General features: G+C 40.8%; 2 protein-coding genes and 1 non-coding gene across 3 annotated transcripts in view; all 3 read right to left on the bottom strand.

Annotated features, from left to right (window-relative positions):
• Positions 1 to 1255: 1255 nt before the first annotated feature.
• On the bottom strand, positions 1256 to 8409 carry LOC143276388 (uncharacterized). The gene is made up of 3 exons (XM_076580876.1): positions 8304 to 8409; positions 6035 to 6795; positions 1256 to 3763 (listed from the first exon to the last, which is right to left on the bottom strand). The coding sequence occupies exons 2-3, from the start codon at positions 6618 to 6620 to the stop codon at positions 2877 to 2879; spliced, it is 1473 nt and encodes a 490-aa protein (XP_076436991.1). The 5' UTR covers positions 6621 to 6795; positions 8304 to 8409; the 3' UTR covers positions 1256 to 2876.
• Positions 8410 to 12571: 4162 nt separating this feature from the next.
• LOC143276683 (condensin-2 complex subunit G2-like) overlaps positions 12572 to 26002 on the bottom strand; it is a 57027-nt gene continuing 43596 nt past the window's right edge. The window contains exons 24-28 of the mRNA XM_076581318.1: positions 25446 to 25607; positions 24012 to 24109; positions 21243 to 21346; positions 16838 to 16952; positions 12572 to 15654 (exon numbers count right to left, since the gene is read on the bottom strand). Of these exons, the coding sequence (XP_076437433.1) occupies positions 15597 to 15654; positions 16838 to 16952; positions 21243 to 21346; positions 24012 to 24109; positions 25446 to 25607 (537 nt within the window). The 3' untranslated portion in view covers positions 12572 to 15596. The remainder of the gene's footprint in view (positions 15655 to 16837; positions 16953 to 21242; positions 21347 to 24011; positions 24110 to 25445; positions 25608 to 26002) is intronic.
• Trnae-cuc (transfer RNA glutamic acid (anticodon CUC)) lies at positions 21727 to 21800 on the bottom strand. The gene has a single exon. It is a non-coding gene; the product is annotated as a tRNA-Glu (tRNA).

Genomic DNA, 26002 nt, shown 5'->3' with positions numbered 1-26002 from the left:
TGATATATATATATATATATATATATACACATATATAATGGGATGGTACTTGGGTGGGTATATTATAAGTATAAGAAGTGCAACAGCAAGACTTCTCAAAATTCAAACTGTATAGCAGCTTAGTATTGATTTTAATCTGCATTAAATTAATATTGATTATACTGTGAATGTTATTTTTGACTTTTGAGTGAATTTCAATGCGCTCTTATTGGGGTGGATGCATGTGGAACAAAGAGGGGAGGAAATTGGGAGGGGAGGGGGTTGAAGATAAAGAGAGAGAAGAGAGAACATGGAGTTCATGGAGTAGGGGTGGGAGTGTGTGTGTGTGTGTGTGTGTGTGTGTGTGTGTGTGTGTGTGCTTGCATCCTCGCCCATGTAAGTCACTGTGTGTGTGTGTGTGTGTGTGTGTGTGTGTGTGTGTGTGTGGTCTGGAACACCACTGCAGCAAAATTTCTACTGTTTTCCAGTCTTTAAGGTAGTCTTTAGAAAAGGAAAAATGATCAAGACATAGGAGCACCTATATATACATGTGTATAGTCTGTCTGCATCTGTAAACACATACATGTGCAGGTGCACTCACACACACACACACACACACACACACACACAAAGATAAACTCAAACACTGATTCGATTTCTCTTTGTGAATCGCTTTAACATCCAAATACATTCAACACAAACAGTAATTTATACAATGAACACACATGCACGGATCAAACTGAGATTCCAGTGGTTTTGAAAAGTGAATTTATGGGAATATATGAGCCCTAGTGTGCTGTTACTCAGTTTCTGTGTGTGTGCATACATACATGTACATCTGTGTGTGTGTGTGTGTGTGTGTGTGTGTGTGTGTGTGTGTGTGTGTGTGTGTGTGTGTGTATGTGTGCATGCACATGCATGTGTATACGTGTCAGTGTGTGTGTGTATTTGATGACTGTTCAGCAATTTCATGATGACGCCACACTGTCACTGCATTTCACTTTGTAAGCTGAAGTAGACATTTTGATACTTAACCATCTTTGGTCACAGATCCAACCCCTATTCATAATTGTTGCTATCACCCAGCCGACCAAACTGGCCAATACCAGGGCTTAAAGACAGCTGGTAAAAAACTGACCCCTTAGAACTTGACAAGAAGAAAAAGGAAAAAGAAAATTATGCACAAGTACAGTTATATCTCTGCACAAAAAAATTGAGGGCATGTCTCTGATGTTGACAAATCTGTCAAATTTGTTGCCATAGAATTAAAAAAAAAAAACCCACTTAAACTGAATGAACAAGATCATTATTCATAATACACAACAATAACTAACAATAAAATTATATATATAATCAGCACATTATGACATAAAACCAAAAAGTGCCAACTGACAAATCTCACATCCTACTTGATGCAAAAAGCAACTGATAGATTAAAAAACAAACCAAAAAGTAAGAATGCCTAATCATCAAGTCCAGAAAAAGACAAAAATATTCAAGACAGCCCCCTCCCCCTCCCTTCCAAAAAAACCCCACATCAATGGATCAGCATAAAATAATGAAGAGACATTAGAAAAAGAAAAGGACAGACAGAAACAACGAGAACAACAGGAAAGACAAAACTTCTGGCACAGAAGCCCAAAGCCCCACAGAGGGAACAAGCTTTTATCTGTGCCACAATCCATACCATCATACCTTCAGCATCACTTCTATGTATAATTTCTAGGATTCCTGCAGATGTGATCAAACAGACATCTACAATTCTTCACCCGACTCTCAGAGTCCCACGTACTGATCACATTTCTCCTCACCTCTGCACTGGCTTCCCACAGAGGCTAGAATCAAATACAAAGTTGTGTGTCTTCGCTTTTCTGCTTTACACTCTACAGAACCTGCCTGTCTTTCTGACATCACCAGTGCTTACACTCCCACAAGAATTCTCCACTCTGCTCTTCCTCCGACTCCTGCCTTTTGAAAATTCCTCGTGTCAAAACAAGAACCTATGGTGAACACTTTCCTCTGCTGCTCCTCATATCTGGAACCACCTTCCACATCATATCTAGATACATATGACTCTGTTACTGCCTTTAGCTCTCCTGTCTTCACTAAACACTCCTCTTTACAGAACCTATCTGTCAGCACTACTGGTTTCCTATTTCTAGCAGTGGCCTAGTGGTAACACATCCGCCTTGAAAGCTTGAAAACCTGACTGCACTGGTTCAAATCCTACACTCGCCAGCATGATTTTCTCACACTCCACTAGACCTCGAGTGGTGGTTTTGATGCTAGTCTTTCAGATGAGATGATAAACTGCGGTCCCACGTGTAGCATGCACTTAGTCAACATAAAAGAACCCACAGCAACAAGAGGGTTGTCCATGACAAAATTATGTCAAAAATGCCACTTTAATAGGAAAAAAATAAACTTGCACACAGAAAAAAAGAAAGAAAAAAAAAGTTGGCGCTCTTATCATAGCAATGCACACCCTTTGGGTAGAGCAGCCCGAATATCACACAGAGAAATCTGTTGTAATGAAAAAAGTAATACAATACAATATATATTACAAATTCATATATATATATATATATATATATATATATATATAAATTTACAATATATGTATACACATACACACACACAATGCATTTAAGCCCTTTGTTGAATGGCAGAGTCCAGGCTTTTATACAAATTCCAAGACTTTTCCAGACCCTGAAGGGCAAAACATGTTTTCCAAAAAGACATTTCCAGACTTCCCTGTCTCTGTACGAACCCTGTAGGCTCAGGTCTGTCAAGGACTGAACTGTCAGCTGCACCCTTTTTTGTTTTTGTTTTTTTTCAATATTAAATTTGCCCAATTATGTTGATGGCTCTTTGTGCATCAACATCCTTTTCCTTCCTTATACATCTTCAGGTTCAGAATCAGATTCCGGGCTCTGACTTTGGATTTCTTTTTGGACAACACTGTTGCTGGCCGGCGATGGATCGTCAAAGTCTGAAATGTCACTTGGATTGTGTGAGTCGCTGTGAACACTCTGCGGGTTACGGTCACCGCTATCAACACTCTGCGAGTTGTGGTAGTCGTTGTTAGTGTTACAGCAGTCGCTGTCAACACTTTGTGTATTGTGGGAGTCATTGTTCACGCTTTCCTCTTCGTCGCTCATCGTTTCGCCGGCACAGGAACCCTGAAAACTTGCTGCTGCCGACACGTCGGCCTCACCAGACTGATCCCTGCCACCGTAAAGCTCAGCAGAAAACCCTGGGAACAGAACTCCATGCTGCTGACCACTACCCTGCCGCACTGTACCGTCTCCTTCTTCGCCCGACGTCTTCTCCTCGTCAGATGGCGACGGCTGGTTCCCCCCCCCTCCCTCTTCCACCACCATCCCTCCATCACCAACAAAAGCGGACAAGCACTCCCTCGCCAGTCTCACCTCAGGGGCGTCTGAGGGATGCTTGCTCCGCTCGTGCCTCCGCAGGCGGCCCGAGCGGCTGAAGGCGGCCGGGCAGTAGCGGCAGGGGAACTGCTTGCGGATCGAGTGGACCTGCGAGTGGCGTTTGAGGTCATCCTTGGTGATGAAGGCGTCACCACACTCGCGGCACATGAAGGGCCGCTCGCCAGAGTGGATCATCAGGTGGCGCTTTAGGTTGTGGGCATTGCGGAAGTCAGCCCCGCACTGCCCGCACACATGCGGCTTCTCCCCGGAGTGCATCTGCAGGTGCTTCTTCAGATGGCTGGAGCTGACGAAGGTCCGTGGGCACACCCCACACTGGAAGGGGCAGTCACCTGGGATCGACATGAACAAATTTTTATTTTATATATAAATAATCTTCTTCATTCGTGGGCTGCAACTCCCACATTCACTCGTATACATGTACACGAGAGGGCTTTTACGTGTCTGACCGTTTTTACCCTGCCATGTAGGCAGCCATACTCCGCTTTCAAGGGTATAAATAAATAATGATAACGATAATAATAATAATACTAAAACAGAAAGTACTTACATGGCACAAACTCCTCATATAAAGGGCTCTAAGCGCCTCACATCTGACAACACACATGATATTCAATAGATCATAATAACATGGCTCTTCAAATGAAAAAAATAACATTACACACACACACATATATATATATATATATATATATATATATATATATATATATATATATATATATATATATGAATGACATATCAAGACAATACTACAAACTGCAGATATGATCACACACACTAAGTTAGACTAACATACAACACGTGCACACACATGCAATCACACACAAAGCAAAAAATATGCCCTATTTCAAGAGGGTAAAGGTATAAGTCTCTGAATGGGTAGCAAAGACAACATCAGCACTGTCAAGACTGAAACCTATAGTATATGAAAGGACAGCAGCGTCTCCATGAAACATAAGATCTGACTCCAGTGTGCATTGGTACATGCCATCTCCATGAATGCATGTGAGACATAGACACTCACAGCTGATTTGGAAAGATGAATTCAATTTCAAGCCATGGAAATGGGATGTTATTACAAGAAACTGAACATCAGATAGGCTGAGCACTTCACCAATGAACAAGTGCACCAAGCCATCCAGCAGCACTTTGGATCTCATGAAGATCTGCTGACATCAGTTAAGGAAAGAAAGCTATGCTGGTATGACCAAGTTTCTAGATCCAATGGCCTGTTGAGGAAGGATGATGGAGGGGGAGACAGAAAAAAACTATGGGCTGAAAACATTTCAGAATGGACGGGGAAAACCATCTGCAGAGACCCTGGCTTTGACACACAACTGACAGACCTGGAGGAATCTGGGAGAAGGGGAGGGGAGGAAGGGGGGAAGGGGGATGGGGGGGAGAAGAACTCAAGAAGAAGATGACGACGACAAGGGAATAAGCCCAACACACTTTTTTTTTAAATCCAGCCCATTGGGCAAAGAAAACTGAAGATGAAAAAGAAAAAAAAAAAGAGGGAAAAAATCACAACAGCAACATTACAAATTTGCATTATATACAGAAGTATACAATGAATTATACACAAAACATAATTATAGATATTGTAAAAAAAACAACAATAAAGCCATGAACAATCAATAATATGGATGAGTGGTGTAATGATACAAAAGTTTTGAAAATGTAAAGCATACACTGTATAACTTCTATTGATAACAATGTTAAGTGCATGTTCATCAAGCGGATCACTGGGACTCCAATTCAAACATTTCTAGAACAAATGCATACAAAGAGCGGAGATCCTGTTCAGAAATTCCAGTCTGACACAGGAACTGTCCACATCAAAGATTTTTTTAAATTTTCACCTTCACCATTTCTTTATCCATGAGCCTAGACAATTATGACTAATGGAATGCCTGCCTTTTTATGTGTTGTAGCAATGCAGATTTGATTAGAATGTGCAGCATTAGAGTGACCCTCTGAAGGCAGTCTGAGACAATAATTATGCGAGATGAGTCCCGAAGAGTTGGACCCAAAAGATAATGAATTCATCATAAGCCCTGCAGACACTTTGGCCTGGTGGTAAAGCATCCGCCAAGGAAGTGAGAGAACCTGAACATACGGGACTGAATCCCACACGGTCAGAATTTTCTCATGATTGTGGTCTGGATGCTTGTCATTCGGATGAGATGATAAACCGAGGTCCTGTGTGAAATATGTCCTGAGCTCACATAAAAGAACCCATGGCAAGAATTGAACAAGAAACTTGTCCCTGCTAAAATTTCATGGGAAAGATCCTATCCAACAATGTAATATACATGTGTGTGTGTAAGTGTGTGCGCATGGTTGCGTGTGTGTACGCACACGCACATGTGCATGAATATACTGTATAAACACAACTGAAGCCCGATTGAATGACACTATAAACGAATGATGAGCGCCTAAAAATGGCTCTCAGTTGACTATAACCAGGTAGGCAGCCTGCTGTGAGAAAGACCGAACTGAATATGAAGTGCTTAGAGTTTTGACCAATGACAGGCACTAGAAATCAAGTGCCCACATCAATCGATTAGTCAAACGAAGATGACACGGTGCTCACTGACCTGTGTGTCTACGGCGGTGTGTGTTGAGGCTGGAGGACTGTGTGAAGGTATCCCCACAGTCTGGACACACGTAACTCTTTGCTTTAGTGTGGGTGTTCTCATGGCGACGCAGGCTTCCCGCCGCGATGAAGGCTGCTGAACAGTCTGGGTACTGGCAGCGGTAGGGTTTCTCCCCGCTGTGCATCCGTTTGTGGACTGTCAGATAGCTGTTGGAGGTGAAGGCCGCACTGCACAGTTTACAGCTGAATTTCTTCACCCCTTTTTCGTAGCTCAAGTCTGACGTGGAGTCTTGCTGTTCCGACTGATTGCTCGCATCTGTATCTCCCCCAGCGGTCTCTGATGTCATGGATTTTGTGCGTTTTTTGTTGCTGGCATCAGTCTCTGCTGTGTTGGGTTGTGAGCTGTTTCTGCTGCGACGTCTAGAGCTGGAATAATGATCGGTGATATAGTCACCAATCTCCACTCTCATACTGCTACTTCGCTTTCTTCTCTGACTTCTTCTCATTCCCTGTGTCTCACTGTTTTCTGAGTGCTTGGTTTCGCAACTGTTTGTGTCTTCTAAGCTGTGTTCTTCTACAGCTTCCATGCTGACAAAGCTGTGGCTGTTCACTTTTGTATTCCTTGAATCACACTGAATGATATAAAGTTCATATGATTAACCTGAAATTATTTTTAACAGCCTGTTTTTTTGTTGTTGTTTTTAGAAGTTTCAGTCTGGGTTGTTCACAAAACCAACTTCTTCTGCTGTCTTCACCACTGACCTGAAAACAAGATCAGAAAGGTGTACAGCTGACATCTGTCCTTGTATGCAAAGTCTTCATCACTGTTACTCTTGAAATATTAAATATGGGTGCAAAAAGATTAATCAACCACTTGAGTGCCCCTAGGCAGAAAATTCTGTCTGCTTCCAGCATGCAAAAAAGTGCCCCAGGACAGAAATTTCTGACTACATCATTGCAGGAATTTTCAAAAAACATTAAATTCATGAGAAGTTGTTATAACTGCCAGTGTTCATTTAAGAAAAGTATGCATACTTTCTTTTACTAGTTTTAGTAGTTTGAATACTAGTAACTTTTGACCCTCTGTGACCAAAACATCCCTTTGCAAATAGTTGAGCATAAAATATATCTTGGCACTGGAAGGGTTAAAGAGAAGTAAATCACACAAACAGGAAAAAGTAAACAACAGCAACTTTGAACAGAAGAGTGTATGTGAGTGTGTATTATTAGTGTGTGTTGGAGAGTTAGGCTTTAACTCCAAACACATACTGAGTAAATGACAGAATGAAAGATTGCAACACTTACAGTCAGTCAGTCAGCATATAAATACTGGGAAAAAGAGAAACCGACTGCGATTGAGCTTTTGCCTTGACTCCCATAAGAATAAAATGATAGTCAAATTTTACTCAACAAATCCATACTGGAACATCAAATAATGCCCAAACATAAATTACAATTCCATTACGTCCCCATAAATCTGTTATTGTAAATCAAAACATAACTAAATGGGAGAGAGGTGGGCCTTAAGTTGGTATATCATTAGACCAAACCTGGAATATGGAAATGTCTATTCCCCCTACCTGAGAAAAACATGACTTTTGATAGAAAACTTGCTATGATGATTTACCATAGGAATGGCTAGTATGTCCTATCGAGTGAGACTAAGCAGTTTGAAACTTCCAAGCCATGAATATAAGGGACACTAAGAAATGTCGCAAGGGCATTATGATGAGAGCACCGAAAAATCTTTTTACTCTCAAAATAACAGTACTCATACTTGGGGACACCAACTAAACTGACTAAAACATTTTTTTTTTTTTTTTTTTTTTTTTTGGCAATTTTTACTTTCAGGGTTGATTCATGATTGATACCTTGTGGAACAATACCCAGTCACATCGTCACTGCAGGAACACTTAATATTTATTTTTTGTATATAAATAATCTAAACACGGAGGGTTTATAGCTTCCAAATGAATTTCCCCATTGGAAGCTACCCATAAGTAACTGCACACTCATATTTAAACACTCACATATTATAAACAGTATTTTTTTTTAAAATCCCTAGGTTCAGGCAAAAGGCCGATAAAACCAAAAAGCCGCGACACTGGTATTATAAATCACAAACAACACAGAAAATCTCCCAGTTCCGAAACTGATTCTGATACACGCACTAAAGTGAGCATACGGAAGTATGTATGCATAATGAATGTTACTTGTTACAGACAGGAGTAAATTAAATTATACATGTCAACTTCGAGTGATGTACTCACGTTCAGACTGCCTCAGGCTGTGCCGAAAATCGTTTCGAAGTCTTTAAGCTGGTCCTCAAAATAAAGTAGTGTTTTCGTATGAAATTCGCCAGTCCAGAATTAAACCATTTTCTCTGACCTTTTGTTTATTCATTTTGAAAATATACCCGTTGTATATATGTATATATCTATATCTACGTTTCTTTTCTTTTAATTTTTTTTATGGGGTGTGAGGGTAGTTACTGAAAATGGAGTAGTTGCGAATAAAACAATATTTCGGTAAAAGGACTGTCCACTAAAATCTCAGTCATCTATTAGCGAACGATTCGTATACCGTCTCACTTCGAAGCGTTCTTAACGGTTGCATGTCACAATTTCACGTCTGCTTCGACCATTTTCTAATACTTTGATGAATAACGATTTCCAAGAAATAGTCAAACAACAGCTATTTCTGGCCATTTCCGCGCTCTTTCTTCTCTTCGCGCACCACTGCCGACCAAAGTTAAAAACGTGCTCTCAAAATCCTAAAATCAATGGAAGCAAGTTGTAAGACTTGAACTTTGACACAATTTAAAATAGTTGATTTGATCGGATATGTTGGATGCGCATTGCCAGTGCTGGGGGGAATTTAAGAAAGCATATAGTGTCGTTTGCATTGGACTAGTACTGATTTTGAACTTGAACTGGAATCAGAGAAGGAATGTAGGAGGGCCATGAGGAAGGCAGAACAGCTGTACGTCACCAAGTCCATCGAGGAAGGCATGAGAGAACAACAGCAAGCCTTTTGGAGGTATAACAAGACGCGACGCCGAGAAAACACTGGGGATGCCCCCCTGAAGGATAGTACAACACTCCGCAGCGGACAGCCCACGTCCTCCTATTTCTACCCGCTCTGTGGGGAGGTTTTGAAGCATGTAAACCACAATCCATACCTTGGTGTCCTCATCTCCTCCTGAAATGGTCAGCCCACATCACCAACAATTGTAAGAGGGCTGGGTTGGTGCTTGGATTTCTGAGGCGTAACCTAGGGAACTGCCCCCAGGAGTGTCCCCTACTGGCCTACATTGGTCTTGTCCGATCAATGCTGGTACGGCGCAATAGTATGGGATTCCTACCTGAAGAAGGATAGTGGAGCGAGTACTAGTAGTACAACGGCAAGCAGCTCGCTTCATCAAAAAACTGGACTACAGGTCTAGAGAAGAGGGCTGTGTTGACAAGATACTCCATGAGCTGGGCCTCCGGCCACCCCTACAAAAACGTAGGAAACAACGGCTCACCACCCTCTACCCTTATCAAAGCAAAGCCGCCAGAGAAATTCCTAACCCCTGCAAACAGAACCAGAAGGAAAAATCCGCCCTACAGCATTCAAGGACTGCGAGACCACCGTGACCAACATCGTTACTCACCATGCTGTTAACAACACCAAGGGCTACTGACAAAATTCCAGATGGCACTTCAGAGAAGTACAGATGCTCCTTCTTTGTCAAGACCATCGAAGAATGGAACCACCTGGAACTGAGAAACAACAGTCCAGGCCACTGGGTACTGTCGCCGCATTGACAGCAGCGGTGGGCAGTTCTGCAGCCCCCCACTAAAACTAAAACTCATACTGCACATTAGTTAGTCAGGTTAGGTGGGTGGGGAAAGGATGGGGGTGGGGACCTTTGGTTTTTTCTTGTTTGATTTTGTGGGCATGGCACCGTACCTTCTGTAGGGTCAGGGCCGGTAATGTACAGACTTGCCTGTTTGTGCAAAGCGAAAAGCAGTGGCGATCCGACAGCTCCACACCTAGCTAGTCCTTAAAAGGTTGGTTTGTTTGGGTTTTTTTGTTGTTGTTTTTTTTGCTGCGCTCTCCCTGTTTTTCCGTCGCAATATAATGAAAATTGGTTCGGCGACGTACAGATCCAGATCCAGTGATGCTGCACAGATACTGCCGGAGCACTCTCAAAAGGGTGTGTTTGCGTGCGGTGTGTGTGTGTGTTTAAATGTCTGTGTGTTTGTGTGCATGTGTGATCAAAATCAACAGTCTGGTGCTATGTTCCAATTATAAGTCATGTCTAATAAGTTCAAGGCCTGCTTCTCTTTTAATTGTCAACATGTATCCAAAGCAATCGTTCGCAATTAGACTTGCCCGTTCGCATTTACCCTGCCATTTCAAACGTCGACAAAACGTTGAAAAAAGCGAACAGACGAACTTCTGCTGGTGCAACCAGTTGGAGAAAGCCTTCGAAAAACAAAAAGAACTACGTTTGACTATCGTACGACATGTTGTCTTTGTCATCACACAGTACACACGTTGAGCTGGCCCCTTCGACTGGATAGTTCGCATTTACCCATACCTACCCTAGAAATGAGTGTGTGGAGGAGGGGGGTAGAGGAGGTGCAGGGTTATGTGTGTGTGTGTGTGTGTGTGTGTGTGTGTGTGTTGGAGCTCATGTACGTTTATATGTATTTAACTGTCCTTTCATATCTGTGAAACTGCATGTTTGGTGCATATCTGTTATGCATGTGTGGGTATATGTGTGAATGTGTGTCTTCATATTTTACATTTATTTGCTTATTTATCATCATTGTTATCTTATTTATTTATTATTATTATTATTTTATTATTACTACTACCTTTTTTATATTATAATTATTATTTATTTATTTATTTATTTATGTAAGCTTATCTATTATTTATTCACCTTTTTTTTCTCAAGGCCTGACTAAGCGCGTTGGGTTACGCTGCTGGTCAGGCATCTGCTTGGCAGATGTGGTGTAGCGTATATGGATTTGTCCGAACGCAGTGACGCCTCCTTGAGCTACTGAAACTGAAACTGAAAACCCTAATTATGTCTCTGGCCACAGTTTCATTCTGAGGCCGACATTTTCCTGTCATGACCACTGTGCAAAATGTGAGTGGCAAGCTGCCACTGTTGGTCTCACAAAGAACTGGCTTCACTGAATACTGAGACTGATGCAGACTTCACATGGAGACCATCGAGTTCGGGGACCGATCCAAGGGAGACAACCGTTGCAATTGCTGCCTTAGAATCGAGAGGTGATTTGCGTCCCTTGCTGCGAGTTTGGGGGTTGGCGTAAGGAGGGCGAATCTGTACACCTTAATAAATGTATATATACATATATATATATATAGTAATGTCAATGTGCCTGAATAAGGGTGTGTGTGTGAGCTGCTCCCATTGTGTGTGCACATGCACGAGTATTTTACGGATGGGATCATGTGTGCATGCCTTTGTGTTTTAAATATTTTGAACATTGCTTTATTTTCACTTAAGTTTTATTTCATGTATCCTTTTCTTCTTAGTGTCACTGTAAAGTGAATAGTGTTCTCTAGATGCGTGCAGTAGAGAAATCCATAAATAAATGTAGTGAAATCATAATGTAAATATTGGGTAGCAGCCCACAAATATGGCATGTGGACTCCCCAAAAGAAAGTTTTGGTGAAGGAGAAGTGTGTGTTGTGTCTGTGGAAAAGATACAAGATTTTAGCAATCAATGGTTTCCCACTTCCTCTGTTGTTTTTTTAAAAATTTTTTTATTATCGTTTTGCGTTGGCAGTGCGACTTACACACACATTGCTATGAGAGGATTATATATATATATACACACACACTTTTTGGTGCCCCCAAATTTGTGACATTTTGTTTTCAAAATTCCGATGATAAATGGTGATGACAGCACTGTATGGGGAGGGGCGGGGTGAGGCAACCATTTAGGACTGGGGCTTATTGACAAAGCTGCACTCTCATACTATATCCCCCATCAACCAGGGCAGAGAGATACAGACACCTGCAGTGCTGTTAAGGAAATTTAACCAACACTAACCAAAGCTGCATCCAAGAGGAGGATGACCCTCAACAGTGTGGGTCCCAGTCTTCCCATCTGTGCTCACAGCACACTCAACTCTGGGTAGGAGCTGGCCACGGGCTGAAAATACCCCACCTTTCATGAGGTTCAAACTCGCTTCCTCCTGTTGTCAGTCTGCTATGCTAACCACTTCGCCATGGTGGCTAGTGGGGTTTTATAATTCATATGATTATGTACACCTGTTGCTCAGGCTGCCAATTCTATACAGTATGCTGAAAGGACACACTGATATTTCTTTTCATTTTGCTCACATTTGCCCTCACCCACTGAAAACACACATTTAGATGGACTACTCAAACACACACACACACAAACACCCTTACATAGAGGAAAATTTTGAAACACCATGAAATCCAAATACAATTTTAATGGACAGAAAGGAACTTACAACATATTCTGTGAATAAACGACTGTGATGTTATGGTTGATAAGTGCAAATGTATGTGTTTATTTGCATGCAGTGTTACATGTCTAAACACAATCAAGAACAATTTAGAAAAGGCATTACTAAACACCATCAAATATTTACAAGATACTGCAACTGTAGGCAATGTATAAATGCATTTTATACATACACACACAGTTTTTATATATATATATATATATAAAAAGGTGTGTAATTGCCTGTGAACACCACAATTCACATGCACACACACATATATGAATCATTATTTTTCAGGTGTAATGATTCATTAAAGTGCTTTATCAATCATTACCAGAAACCATGGTGTTTTTTTTTGGTTTTTGTAATTTTTTTAAAGAACCAATATATACCTTTTTCAAACCTGGGTCCTTTTTCAACTGATTATCAAGGACTTAAGAAAGCGTCCAATTCTTTATTACAAATCTTTACAAACTTCAAAAACCTGTATGAGCTCTGACCCATAGTGACAATGTGTGAAATCTTAGCAGAACGCCTGCTCAAAAGTCTGTCTTCTTGTATTTGTAATTTACACACATGCTACAGCCAATGTTACATGTATGAGAGCATTGGTGAAAGACAGTAGACTTCTGAACTTGTAATCCGGATTAAAAACAACAACAATAAACCCCATCAACAACTACAAGCAGATAAGTAACAAATTTATTTACATTTCATCAATATCTTACGAACATGATTAACATTTTAATCACCTACTCTCCGCAATACAAAGAAGAAATATCATCCGCCTGACACGTTCATTCTCAGGCATGTTTCCTTTAAACAAGAGCATAGTGTGACAAAACGGAGACGACTCACAGACATCTTCTTGTTGCAGCATATGGAAAATCATTACAGAAAACCTGGCAGTCTGCCATCTCAGGCTGAACTAAGAGCTGGTCAGAGAAAAGCTAAATCGTTTGTGTCTCCGATGCATGCAAACATCCGAGTGATTAAAGCGTATGACCGAGAATTCTTGGTTTGCATGCTGGTTGCGGTGCCTTATCTGCTTAACCCTTTGAGCCCTGACCACCGCTTTACCGGTGGTAGAGAAAAATGACATAATGCCTAGCCACCGGTTGAGCGGTGCGTAAACACTTGAAGCATGCAGTCTCAACCTGGCCCGTCAGGGCAGAAATCAGGGACAAAACGTGCAAGAAAACAACTGTACACAACGCAGCAAGTAATTGATATGCTTGATGATTTATCAGAAGTAGAGTATGACAATGATTACTCTGATAGTGAGGTGGAATTTGAATCGCATGATTTTGCTACAGATAGTGATGTTGAAAATGAATCTGAGCATGCAGAATCAGTTGATCAAAGGAGGTGTGTCAGGTTGAGACTCTGCACGCTTCATGGTAGAAATCGATCTTTTTTTTATCCAAAGCACATACACAAAACACAGTGAAAAGGCGCAGCCATGTTGGTACTACGTTTGCTGACATCAGAATATTACGGTTTTTCTGATTGGCTCTTCAATATAAGTCAACCAAAAGCAAAACACAAGTGTTTACACACTGCTCAACCGGTGGCTAGGCATTATGTCATTTTTCTCTACCACCGGTAAAGCGGTGGTCAGGGCTCAAAGGGTTAAGGCGGAGATCTCCCCTAATCTCCCAGGTCAACAGATGTGTTCATACAGTGTTTAAATGTTTCTCATGTTTGACAGTCACAGAACAATCCTCTTTTAAAATCACACTGGCGTCTATGTTCTGCCGGTCCTGACTGTGACACATCTGTTTTTACACTGCAGTGTGAATTGATGCGAATGTGAGTGTTGAGTAACTCTGCAAATAACAATCTTTACAGGGTTTTTTTACACTGCAATGTGAATTGATGTGAATGTGTGTGAGTGTTGAGTAACTTTGTAAATGTCAATCTTTACAGTTTTTTTACACTGCAATGTGAATTCATGTGAATGTGTGTGGAGTATTGAGCATCTCTGTGCATGTGTAAACTCCATGTGAATTCATGTGGATGTGTGTGAGTGCTGTAATGTGAATTCATGTGAATGTGTGTGTGTGTTGAGCATCTCTGTACATGTTTCATCTGCAATGTGAATTCATGTGAATGTGAGTGTCTCTGTACATGTGTACACACTGCAATGTGAATTCATGTAAATGTGTGTGTGTGTGTGTGTGTTGAGCATCCCTGTATACTGCAATGTGAATTCATATAAATGTGAGTGTTAGTGTCTCTGTACACTGCAATTTGAATTCATGTAAATGTGAGTGTTAGCATCTGTGTACACTGCAATGTGAATTCATGTTAATGTGAGTGTTAGCGTCTCTGTACACTGAAATGTGGATTCATATAAATGTGAGTGTTAGCATCTGTGTACACTGCAATGTGAATTCATGTAAATGTGAGTGTTAGCGTCTCTGTACATTGCAATGTGAATTCATGTAAATGTGAGTGTTAGCGTCTCTGTACACAGCAATGTGAATTCATGTTAATGTGAGTGTTAGCGTCTCTGTACACTGTAGTGTGAATTCATGTTAATGTGAGTGTTAGCGTCTCTGTACACTGCAATGAGAATTCATGTTAATGTGAGTGTTAGCGTCTCTGTACACTGCAATGCGAATTCATGTAAATGTGAGTGTTAGCGTCTCTGTACACTGCAATGCGAATTCATATAAATGTGAGTGTTAGCGTCTCTGTACACTGCAGTGTGAATTCATGTTAAGGTGTTAGTGTCTCTGTACACAGCAATGTGAATTCATGTAAATGTGAGTGTTAGTGTCTTTGTACACAGCAATGTGAATTCATGTAAATGTGAGTGTTTGTCTCTGTACACTGCAATGTGAATTCATGTAAATGTGAGTGTTAGCATCTCTGTACACAGCAATGTGAATTCATGTTAATGTGAGTGTTAGCGTCTCTGTACACTGCAATGTGAATTCATGTGACTGGAACTTAATGTGAGTGTCAAGCATCCCTGTACACATGCACACGTTGAACAATCAGGGAGACAGCCTGCATGACCAAGAGCAGCTAGGAAGACGACGACGACAGCATCAACACGTTTTTCCCATGATGCTCTGCAGTTTGGTCTGTAGCGTATCCATCGTGTCCCTGCACAGAACAGCACAGCGTAAACGTCAAGACACACAGAGTGGTGGCCTAGAGGTAACGCATCCGCCTAGGGAGAAGCGAGAGACTCGGAGCGCACTGGTTCAAATCCCATGCTCGCTAGAATTTTCTCCTGTCTCCCGCTAGACCCTGAGTGGTGGGCTGGATGCTTGTCATTTGGATGAGACGATAAACTGAGGTCCTGTGGGCAGCATTCACTTAGCAGCACATAAAAGAACCCACGGCAACAAAACAGTTGTCCCAGGCAAAAGTCTTTAGAAAACTCCACTTTGGAAAACAAAAAGACTTGCATACAGACACAAAGAAAGAAAAAAATGGGTGACACTCTCACTGTAACAATACAGCTCTCCCTGGGACAGCTACATGAATTTCACACAGAAAAATCTTTTGTGACAAAAGAATACTGCAATCTATATACCGAACGGATCTTAGCCATTCGTTCTGACCCAAACTGTCAAGACATTGTATACATACTGGACTGATTTTTTGACATGCATTTTGAACGAACTGGACTGTCAAGACAATGTTTAATGTTGTTTTTATGTCTGACATGTATTTTGAACTGAAGTGTCAGGACATTATATGTTGTATTGAAGTTCGACATACATTTCAGACTGTACTGAAATGGACTGTACATAAAAAAAAGTTGTTCAAAATGAGTAGTCAAATATTGCACTGCAGTGCCTGAACCCCCTTCATGTGTACATGCATGCAGAAGATCAAATATGCCCATTAGAATCCTTTCATGCATGTCAACATTCGGTGGGTTATTGAAACAAGAACAAACCCAGCATGCACACGCTCAAAAATCAGAGTATGGCTGCCTTCATGGTGATGCAGATAAACAAAAACGGTCGTACACGGAAAATGTTGCATGTCTGGTGAGTGTGAGTGTGTGCGTGACTGAAACCTGACTGAATGACACAGGAAACGAATGATGAGCGCCCAATGGCAGCTGTCAATCGGCTCAACCCAGACAGGCAGCCTGTTGTGCAAATGACTCCATCTTTGCAAAGCGCTTAGAGCTTGGTCTCTGACCAAGGATAGGCGCTATATAAGTATCCATATCATCATCATCATCATTTTACTGAGCATCTGTTTTCATTAGTGTGCATGACGGCCAAGCCAGCATGACTCTCAGTGAAGGAGACAAATGAAGACTCACTTATAGACGTCCACATCAACGTCCTTGTCCTCTGGGTTCTGTTGACTCATACGTTGAACCATCTCACTCACAGACGTGATAACAGACTTCATGTCCACGTCTTTATGGTAAACCGCTGAAGACACACAATGAACAAGAAGTGATTCCATAGCCTGACAACCATTAAACACACACAACAAAAAACAAGAAATGATTCCATAGCCTGACAACCATTGAACACACAACAAACAACAAGAAATGATTCCATAGCCTGACAACCACTGAACACACAACAAACAACAAGAAATGATTCCATAGCCTGACAACCACTGAACACACAACAAACAACAAGAAATGATTCCATAGCCTGACAACCACTGAACACACAACAAACAACAAGAAATGATTTCATAGCCTGACAACCATTGAACACACAACAAACAACAAGAAATGATTCCATAGCCTGACAACCACTGAACACACAACAAACAACAAGAAATGATTCCATAGCCTGACAACCACTGAACACACAACAAACAACAAGATATGATTCCATAGCCTGACAACCATTGAACACACAACAAACAACAAGAAATGATTCCATAGCCTGACAACCATTGAACACACACAACAAACAACAAGAAATGATTCCATAGCCTGACAACCATTGAACACACAACAAACAACAAGATATGATTCCATAGCCTGACAACCACTGAACACACACAACAAAAAACAAGAAATGATTCCATAGCCTGACAACCATTGAACACACAACAAACAACAAGAAATGATTCCATAGCCTGACAACCATTAAACACACACAACAAACAACAAGATATGATTCCATAGCCTGACAACCACTGAACACACAACAAACAACAAGAAATGATTCCATAGCCTGACAACCATTGAACACACAACAAACAACAAGATATGATTCCATAGCCTGACAACCACTGAACACACAACAAACAACAAGAAATGATTCCATAGCCTGACAACCACTGAACACACAACAAACAACAAGAAATGATTCCATAGCCTGACAACCACTGAACACACAACAAACAACAAGAAATGATTCCATAGCCTGACAACCATTGAACACACAACAAACAACAAGAAATGATTCCATAGCCTGACAACCACTGAACACACAACAAACAACAAGAAATGATTCCATAGCCTGACAACCACTGAACACACAACAAACAACAAGAAATGATTCCATAGCCTGACAACCATTGAACACACAACAAACTACAAGAAATGATTCCATAGCCTGACAACCATTGAACACACACAACAAACAACAAGAAATGATTCCATAGCCTGACAACCATTGAACACACACAACAAACAACAAGAAATGATTCCATAGCCTGACAACCATTAAACACACACAACAAACAACAAGAAATGATTCCATAGCCTGACAACCATTGAACACACAACAAACAACAAGAAATGATTCCATAGCCTGACAACCATTGAACACACAACAAACAACAAGAAATGATTCCATAGCCTGACAACCATTAAACACACACAACAAACAACAAGAAATGATTCCATAGCCTGACAACCATTAAACACACACAACAAACAACAAGAAATGATTCCATAGCCTGACAACCACTGAACACACACAACAAACAAGAAATGATTCCATAGCCTGACAACCACTGAACACACACAACAAACAAGAATCATTCCATAGCCTGACAACCATTGAACACACAACAAACAACAAGAAATGATTCCATAGCCTGACAACCACAGAACACACACAACAAACAAGAAATGATTCCATAGCCTGACAACCATTGAACACACAACAACAAGAAATGATTCCATAGCCTGACAACAATGAACACACACAACAAACAACAAGAAATGATTTCATAGCCTGACAACCACTGAACACACACAACAAACAAGAAATGATTCCATAGCCTGACAACATTGAACAACACAACAAACAACAAGAAATGATTCCATAGCCTGACAACCACTGACCACACACAACAAACAACAAGAAATGATTCCATAGCCTGACAACATTGAACAACACAACAAACAACAAGAAATGATTCCATAGCCTGACAACCACTGAACACACAACAAACAGCAAGAAATGATTCCACAGCCTGACAACATTGAACAACACAACAAACAACAAGAAATGATTTCATAGCCTGACAACCACTGAACACACAACAAACAGCAAGAAATGATTCCACAGCCTGACAACATTGAACAACACAACAAACAACAAGAAATGATTCCACAGCCTGACAACCACTGAACACACAACAAACAGCAAGAAATGATTCCACAGCCTGACAACATTGAACAACACAACAAACAACAAGAAATGATTTCATAGCCTGACAACCACTGAACACACAACAAACAAGAAATGATTCCATAGCCTGACAGCCATTGAACACACACAACAAACAACAAGAAATGATTCCATAGCCTGACAACCACTGAACACACAACAAACAACAAGAAATGATTCCATAGCCTGACAACCATTGAACACACAACAAACAACAAGAAATGATTCCATAGCCTGACAACCATTGAACACACAACAAACAACAAGAAATGATTCCATAGCCTGACAACCATTGAACACACACAACAAACAACAAGAAATGATTCCATAGCCTGACAACCACTGAACACACACAACAAACAACAAGAAATGATTCCATAGCCTGACAACCATTGAACACACAACAAACAACAAGAAATGATTCCATAGCCTGACAACCACTGAACACACAAAACAAACAAGAAGAAATGATTCCATAGCCTGACAACCACTGAACACACAACAAACTACAAGAAATGATTTCATAGCCTGACAACCACTGAACACACACAAACAACAAGAAATGAGTCCATAGCCTGACAACCACTGAACATACAACAACAAGAAATGATTCCATAGCCTGACAACCACTGAACACACACAAACAACAAGAAATGATTCCATAGCCTGACAACCACTGAACACACACAAACAACAAGAAATGATTCCATAGCCTGACAACCACTGAACACACACAAACAACAAGAAATGATTTCATAGCCTGACAACCACTGAACACACACAAACAACAAGAAATGATTCCATAGCCTGACAACCACTGAACACACACAAACAACAAGAAATGAGTCCATACCCTGACAACCATTGAACACACAACAAACAACAAGAAATGATTCCATAGCCTGACAACAAAGAACACACACAACAAACAACAAGAAATGATTCCATAGCCTGACAACCATTGAACACACACAACAAACAAGAAATGATTCCATAGCCTGACAACCATTGAACACACAACAAACAAGAAATGGTTCCATAGCCTGACAACCATTGAACACACACAACAAACAACAAGAAATGATTCCATAGCCTGACAACCACTGAACACACAACAAACAAGAAATGAGTCCATACCCTGACAACCATTGAACACACAACAACCAGAAATGATTCCATAGCCTGACAACCATTGAACACACAACAAACAAGAAATAATTCCATAGCCTGACAACCATTGAACACACAACAAACAAGAAATGATTCCATAGCCTGACAACCAATGAACACACAACAAACAAGAAATGATTCCATAGCCTGACAACCATTGAACACACACAACAAACAACAAAAAATGATATCATAGCCTGACAACCATTGAACACACACAACAAACAACAAGAAATGATTCCATAGCCTGACAACCACTGAACACACACAACAAACAACAAGAAATGATTCCATAGCCTGACAACCACTGAACACACACACAACAAATAAAAGAAATGTTTGCATGGCCTGACAAGGAAATATCATTTAGAATTAATCCACAAACATCCCTAAAATCAATCAGGCCTATAGCAACACGCTCCATCATCATCTTACGGTGAATCAGTACACAACAAGGCCTCACCAACAAAATGAACTAAACTACCACATCAACTTTTTGTTGTTGTAAATTTAACACAACAGTACAAAACATCTGACTGATAGTAGGTGGTGTCCAAAGTACGTTAAAATAAGAACAGACGCTATTGAAAACCAGCAAAGTGGCTCAGCAGCAGTGCAGGGTCTCCTCTGGTGTGTGGCCCCCTAGTGACCAAACATCTGACTGCTTTTTGTAACACTGAAAAGTTTGCCATCAGGGCCATACAGTTGCTGTACCAGAGTGTGTGTTTTAATATCGAAACTAAGAAAAAAAAGAAACAAAAAGAAGAAAAGAATAAAAGAAGAAGCCAGAATGTTAATGTGGGAAATCTGTATCATGTACAAATACTCCCATACTCCCACCCATCCATGATATTCCCATTTTTGACGTACGACCTATTCCCCTTTCCATGCGAACACGACCCTGACCTTTGCACTGGACGGCCCCCAGAAGGTGAACGACGGCGTGGACAGTGTGAACGTCAGTGACGGCCCCTGACTTCACGCACCTCTCCATCTCCTGGATAAACAACCTGCCCAACAGCACACACCGCGCACATTTACACGGAGCAAGGTGGCGGAATGGTTAAGACGCTCATCGGCCAACACAGAGTCCGTGAGGGTCTGGGTTCAAATCCCGCTCTCGCCCTTTTCTTTCACGTTTGACTGGAAACTTGATCGGAGCGTCTCGTCATTTGGATGAGGTGATAAAACTGAGGTCCTGTGTGCAGCACACACTTGGTGCGCTGGAAAAGTTTCAGTTTCAGTTTCAGTAGCTCAAGGAGGCGTCACTGCGTTCGGACAAATCCATATACGCTACACCACATCTGCCAAGCAGATGCCTGACCAGCAGCGTAACCCAACGCGCTTAGTCAGGCCTTGAGACAATATCCACGTGGAATGAGGAAAAACATTCCCAAGCGGGGGGAATCGAACCCCGGCCGTCGCGGTGAGAGCGCGAAATCCTAACCACTAGACCACTTGGGACACACGTAAAAGAACCCATGGCAATGAGTGTTGTCTTCTGGCAAAAGTCTGTAGAAGAAATCCACTGATAGGTACACACACATATATATATGCATGCACTCAAGGCCCGACTAAGTGTGTTTGGTTATACTGCTGGTCAGTCATCTGCCTACCAGATGTGGTGTGACATATATGGATTTGTCTGAACGCAGTCAAGCCTCCTTGAGAAACTGAAACTTACATATACATAGCTTATGGACAGTTGTTCATATTATCTTACTATCGTTATCATAGATAGCTTTTCATCTTATAGATAGTAACCTTCGCATATTTACATATATATGTAGCTTACAGACAGTTGTTCATATAATTTTATTATTATTACTATTATAAATAATTTTTTCAATTTTTCATTTTACTTTTATCATTGTTATTATAGCTGTTCATATTATTCTATTATTGTTATTATAGATATATGTTTCATTGTGTTTTATTATTGTTTATTTTAGATAGTTGTTTATATCACATTATTATAGAAGATGTTATTACAACACATATCACGCAGATCTACACACACACAGCTTACAGATAGTTGTTCATATAATTTCATAATTGCTATTATAGATAGCTTTTCATATTATAATATTCGTATTATTATAGTTGTTCATATCATTAAATTATTGTTATTATAAATAGTTGTTCATAGTATTTTATCATTACTGTAGACAGTTAAAAAAAAAAAATCATTTTATTATCAGGCATGAGATTGAGACTTTCTGTTTCATTCTGATAATTGTATTTGTATTTCTTTTTTCACCACAACAGATTTCTCTGTGTGAAATTCAGGCTGCTTTCCCAGGGAGAGCACATCGCTACATGGAGAGCGCCACCCATTTTTTTGTATTTTTTCCTGCCTGCAGTTTTTTTAATTTGTTTTTGTATCGAAGTGGATTTTTCTACAGAAATTTGCCAGGGACAACCCTTTTGTTGCTGTGGGTTCTTTTACGTGTGCTAAGTGCTAACGTCCAGACCAACACTCAAGGTCTAGTGGAGAGGCCTGGGGGAGAAAATACTGGTGACTGTGCCACGATTTGAACCAGTGTGCTCAGATTCTCTCGCTCCCTAGGCGAACACGTTACCTCTAGGCCGTCACTCCACACTTTGATAGGAAAACGCACCTACAGGCAGAAAAAAAAGAAAAAAAAAAGTGGGAGTGGCTGGAATGTGGTGAGGTGCTCTCCCTTAGCAGAGCAGCCTTGGATTTCACAGAGACAAATCTGTTATGACAGATAAAATACAGCACAACTCTTCCGTCAGAGACCAAGCTCCAAGCGCTTTTTTCTTCTTCTTCTTCTTCGTTCGTGGGCTGCGACTACCACATTCACTCATATACACGCGAGTGGGCTTTTATGTGTATGACTGTTTTTATTTTTACCCCCACCCTGCAGACAGTCATCAGTCATATTGCATTTTTGGGGGTGGTGGGGTAAGCGGCTCTAAAAAAAACAAAAAAAACAGAGACACTCACACGACAGACTGTCTACCTGGCGAGAGCTGACTGACGGCTGCCTTTTATCATTGACTCACTTGTGTAAACAAAGTGAGTCTATGTTTTAACCCGGTGTTTGGTTGTCTGTGTGTGTGTGTGTCTGTGTGTCTATGGTAAACTTTAACATTGACATTTTCTCAGCAAATACTTTGTCAGTTGACACCAAATTTGGCATAAAAATAGAAAAAATTCAGTTCTTTCCAGTCATCTTGTTTAAAACAATATTGCACCTCTGGGATGGGCAAAAAAAAAGAAGAAAAAAAAGAAGCCTAATTATATGCAAACTGCATTTACTGTTATATTTATATTTTTTGTATTCTCTAAACTTGGCACTTTGACCTCTTATTCTGACACAACAACAAGAGGAGTCATTATTATCACTTTTTGTTCAAACAGGAACTTCTTTTGCTAAGCATGGAATTTTTATTTATTTTGCAAACGTTTTGGTGCAGATAGTAAAAAAGGGAAATTACTCTGTAATTAATGCTAGGGGACTTAATTTATCACAAGTGAGTCTTGAAGGCCTTGCCTCTCTTGTTTTGTTTCTTGTGTCATTCAGTCAGGCTTCAGTCACACAGGCACATACACACACACACACACACACACAGGTATATCAAGAGTAGATTTTTTTTACAAGACATTTTTCGGATCATTTAACTTTCTTCATTCAGCATCTCCCTTACCTGCGACAAGGTGTGTTACGGCTGTAGCAGGTGAGAACACAGGTGGCCACAGGTGTGAGGGCGTCCTCACCCTCCTCCAGCTTTGTCGGCAACGTATCCTGAGTGGAGCAAAAAAAAAAAAAAAAAAAAAAAAAAAGGGGGTCAGTATCAAAGTGTTTCCACCCCCACCCTCCCCTTTGCAGTGAAGGTCATATTTCTCAAAAAACAAACAAAAAAAAAAAACCACAACAACAACAACAAAAAACACACATAATCCGATTCCACATAAAGTCATCAAAATCGCAAAAAAACAAACAAACAAAACCCACATAATCAGTGAAGCATTATACACACTAGAATATACTTCATGGGATATACATGAACACTGATAGGAACACTTCACATACATTATATTATTCATTATTCAAGGGATTGAAAATTTTTTTTTTTTTGCATACCCCTTCTCCCAACACACTCACCCCTTCTCCCAACACACTCACCCCTCCACACCCCCTCCCAACACACTCCCCCCCCCCCCCCCCCCTGAGCTCACTGCTTCGAATCACGGCTCAGCCGCCAATATTTTCTCCCCCTCCACTAGACCTTGAGTGGTGGTCTGGACGCTAGTCATTCGGATGAGACGATAAACCGAGGTCCCGTGTGCAGTATGCACTTAGCGCACGAAAAAGAACCCACGGCAACAAAAGGGTTGTTCCTGGCAAAATTCTGTAGAAAAATCCACTTCGATAGGAAAAACAAATAAAACTGCACGCAGGAAAAAATACCAAAAAATGGGTGGCGCTGTAGTATAGCGACGCGCTCTCCCTGGGGAGAGCAGCTGGAATTTCACACAGAGAAATCTGTTATGATAAAAAGAAATACAAATACACATGAAAAATGGAGTACTACTATGAACAACAGTGTATCAAAGTATTTTTGTCTTGCTTTTATTCTTCCTGTGGGGGTGGGGGTGGGGGGATGTCCAAAATTTTGGCACATTTTGTTTTTTGCATATATATATATTTTTTATAATCAACATTTAAAAAAAAATTTTCTTTTACATGTAGACAAATATACAACACCACCAATAACAACAAATTCACACCATGTACCACTGTAATAAAATAAAGACATTAATAATAATAAGTAAAATAGGATAAAGTAGATAGGGCATCAATCATAGGATAAGGATATTTATTGTCATACCATCATCATTACACCACATCATCAAAATCACCACATCACTGTCACTACCACAACCACCACATGTTCATCATCATCACCATCACCACATGATAATCACCACCACCACACCATCATCACATCATCATCACCATCACCACATGATAATCACCACCACCACACCATCATCACATCATCATCACCATCACCACATGATAATCACCACCACCACCATCACACCACCGTCACCACCATCATCATCACCATCATCACCTGCTGACTCCCGTACTGCAGTTCAGCCAACACAGCCGACAGCATGGTACTTGTCAGGTCCGTCACTATGGCGACGTCCCCCTCACCGGCCTGGGCGTTGCCGTGGCGACTGATGATGCAGGTGACCAGCCCCTGGAGCTTGTTCTTCACGTTGGTCAACACCTGAAAGCACAGGGACACTTCGTGACAATGACGATGATGATGATACAGATATTTATATAGCGCCTATCCTTGGTCGGAGACCAAGCTCTAAGCACTTTACAAACACAGAGTTATTGATTGATATGGATATCTATTTAGCACCTTTCCTCGGTCGGAGACCAAGCTCTAAGCACTTTACAGAGTTATTGATCGATATGGATATCTATTTAGCACCTTTCCTCGGTCGGAGACCAAGCTCTAAGCACTTTACAAACACAGAGTTATTGATTGATATGGAGACTTATATAGCACCTATCCTTGGTTGGAGACCAAGCTCTAAGCACTTTACAAACAGAGTTATTGATTGATATGGATATCTATTTAGCACCTTTCCTTGGTTGGAGACCAAGCTCTAA

The sequence above is a fragment of the Babylonia areolata genome, chromosome 32 (genome assembly GCF_041734735.1).
Source record: "Babylonia areolata isolate BAREFJ2019XMU chromosome 32, ASM4173473v1, whole genome shotgun sequence".
NCBI lineage: Eukaryota > Metazoa > Mollusca > Gastropoda > Neogastropoda > Buccinidae > Babylonia > Babylonia areolata.
This window is presented reverse-complemented; position numbering and strand designations above follow the sequence as displayed.

Excerpts from the sequence above, each read along its gene's own strand:
- LOC143276388 (XM_076580876.1), bottom strand. The coding sequence starts at position 6,620 with ATGGAAGCTGTAGAAGAACACAGCTTAGAAGACACAAACAGTTGCGAA. Across the intron at positions 3,764-6,034 it reads ACACCGCCGTAGACACACAG|GTGACTGCCCCTTCCAGTGT; the intron begins GTCAGTGAGCAC and ends TGTCGATCCCAG.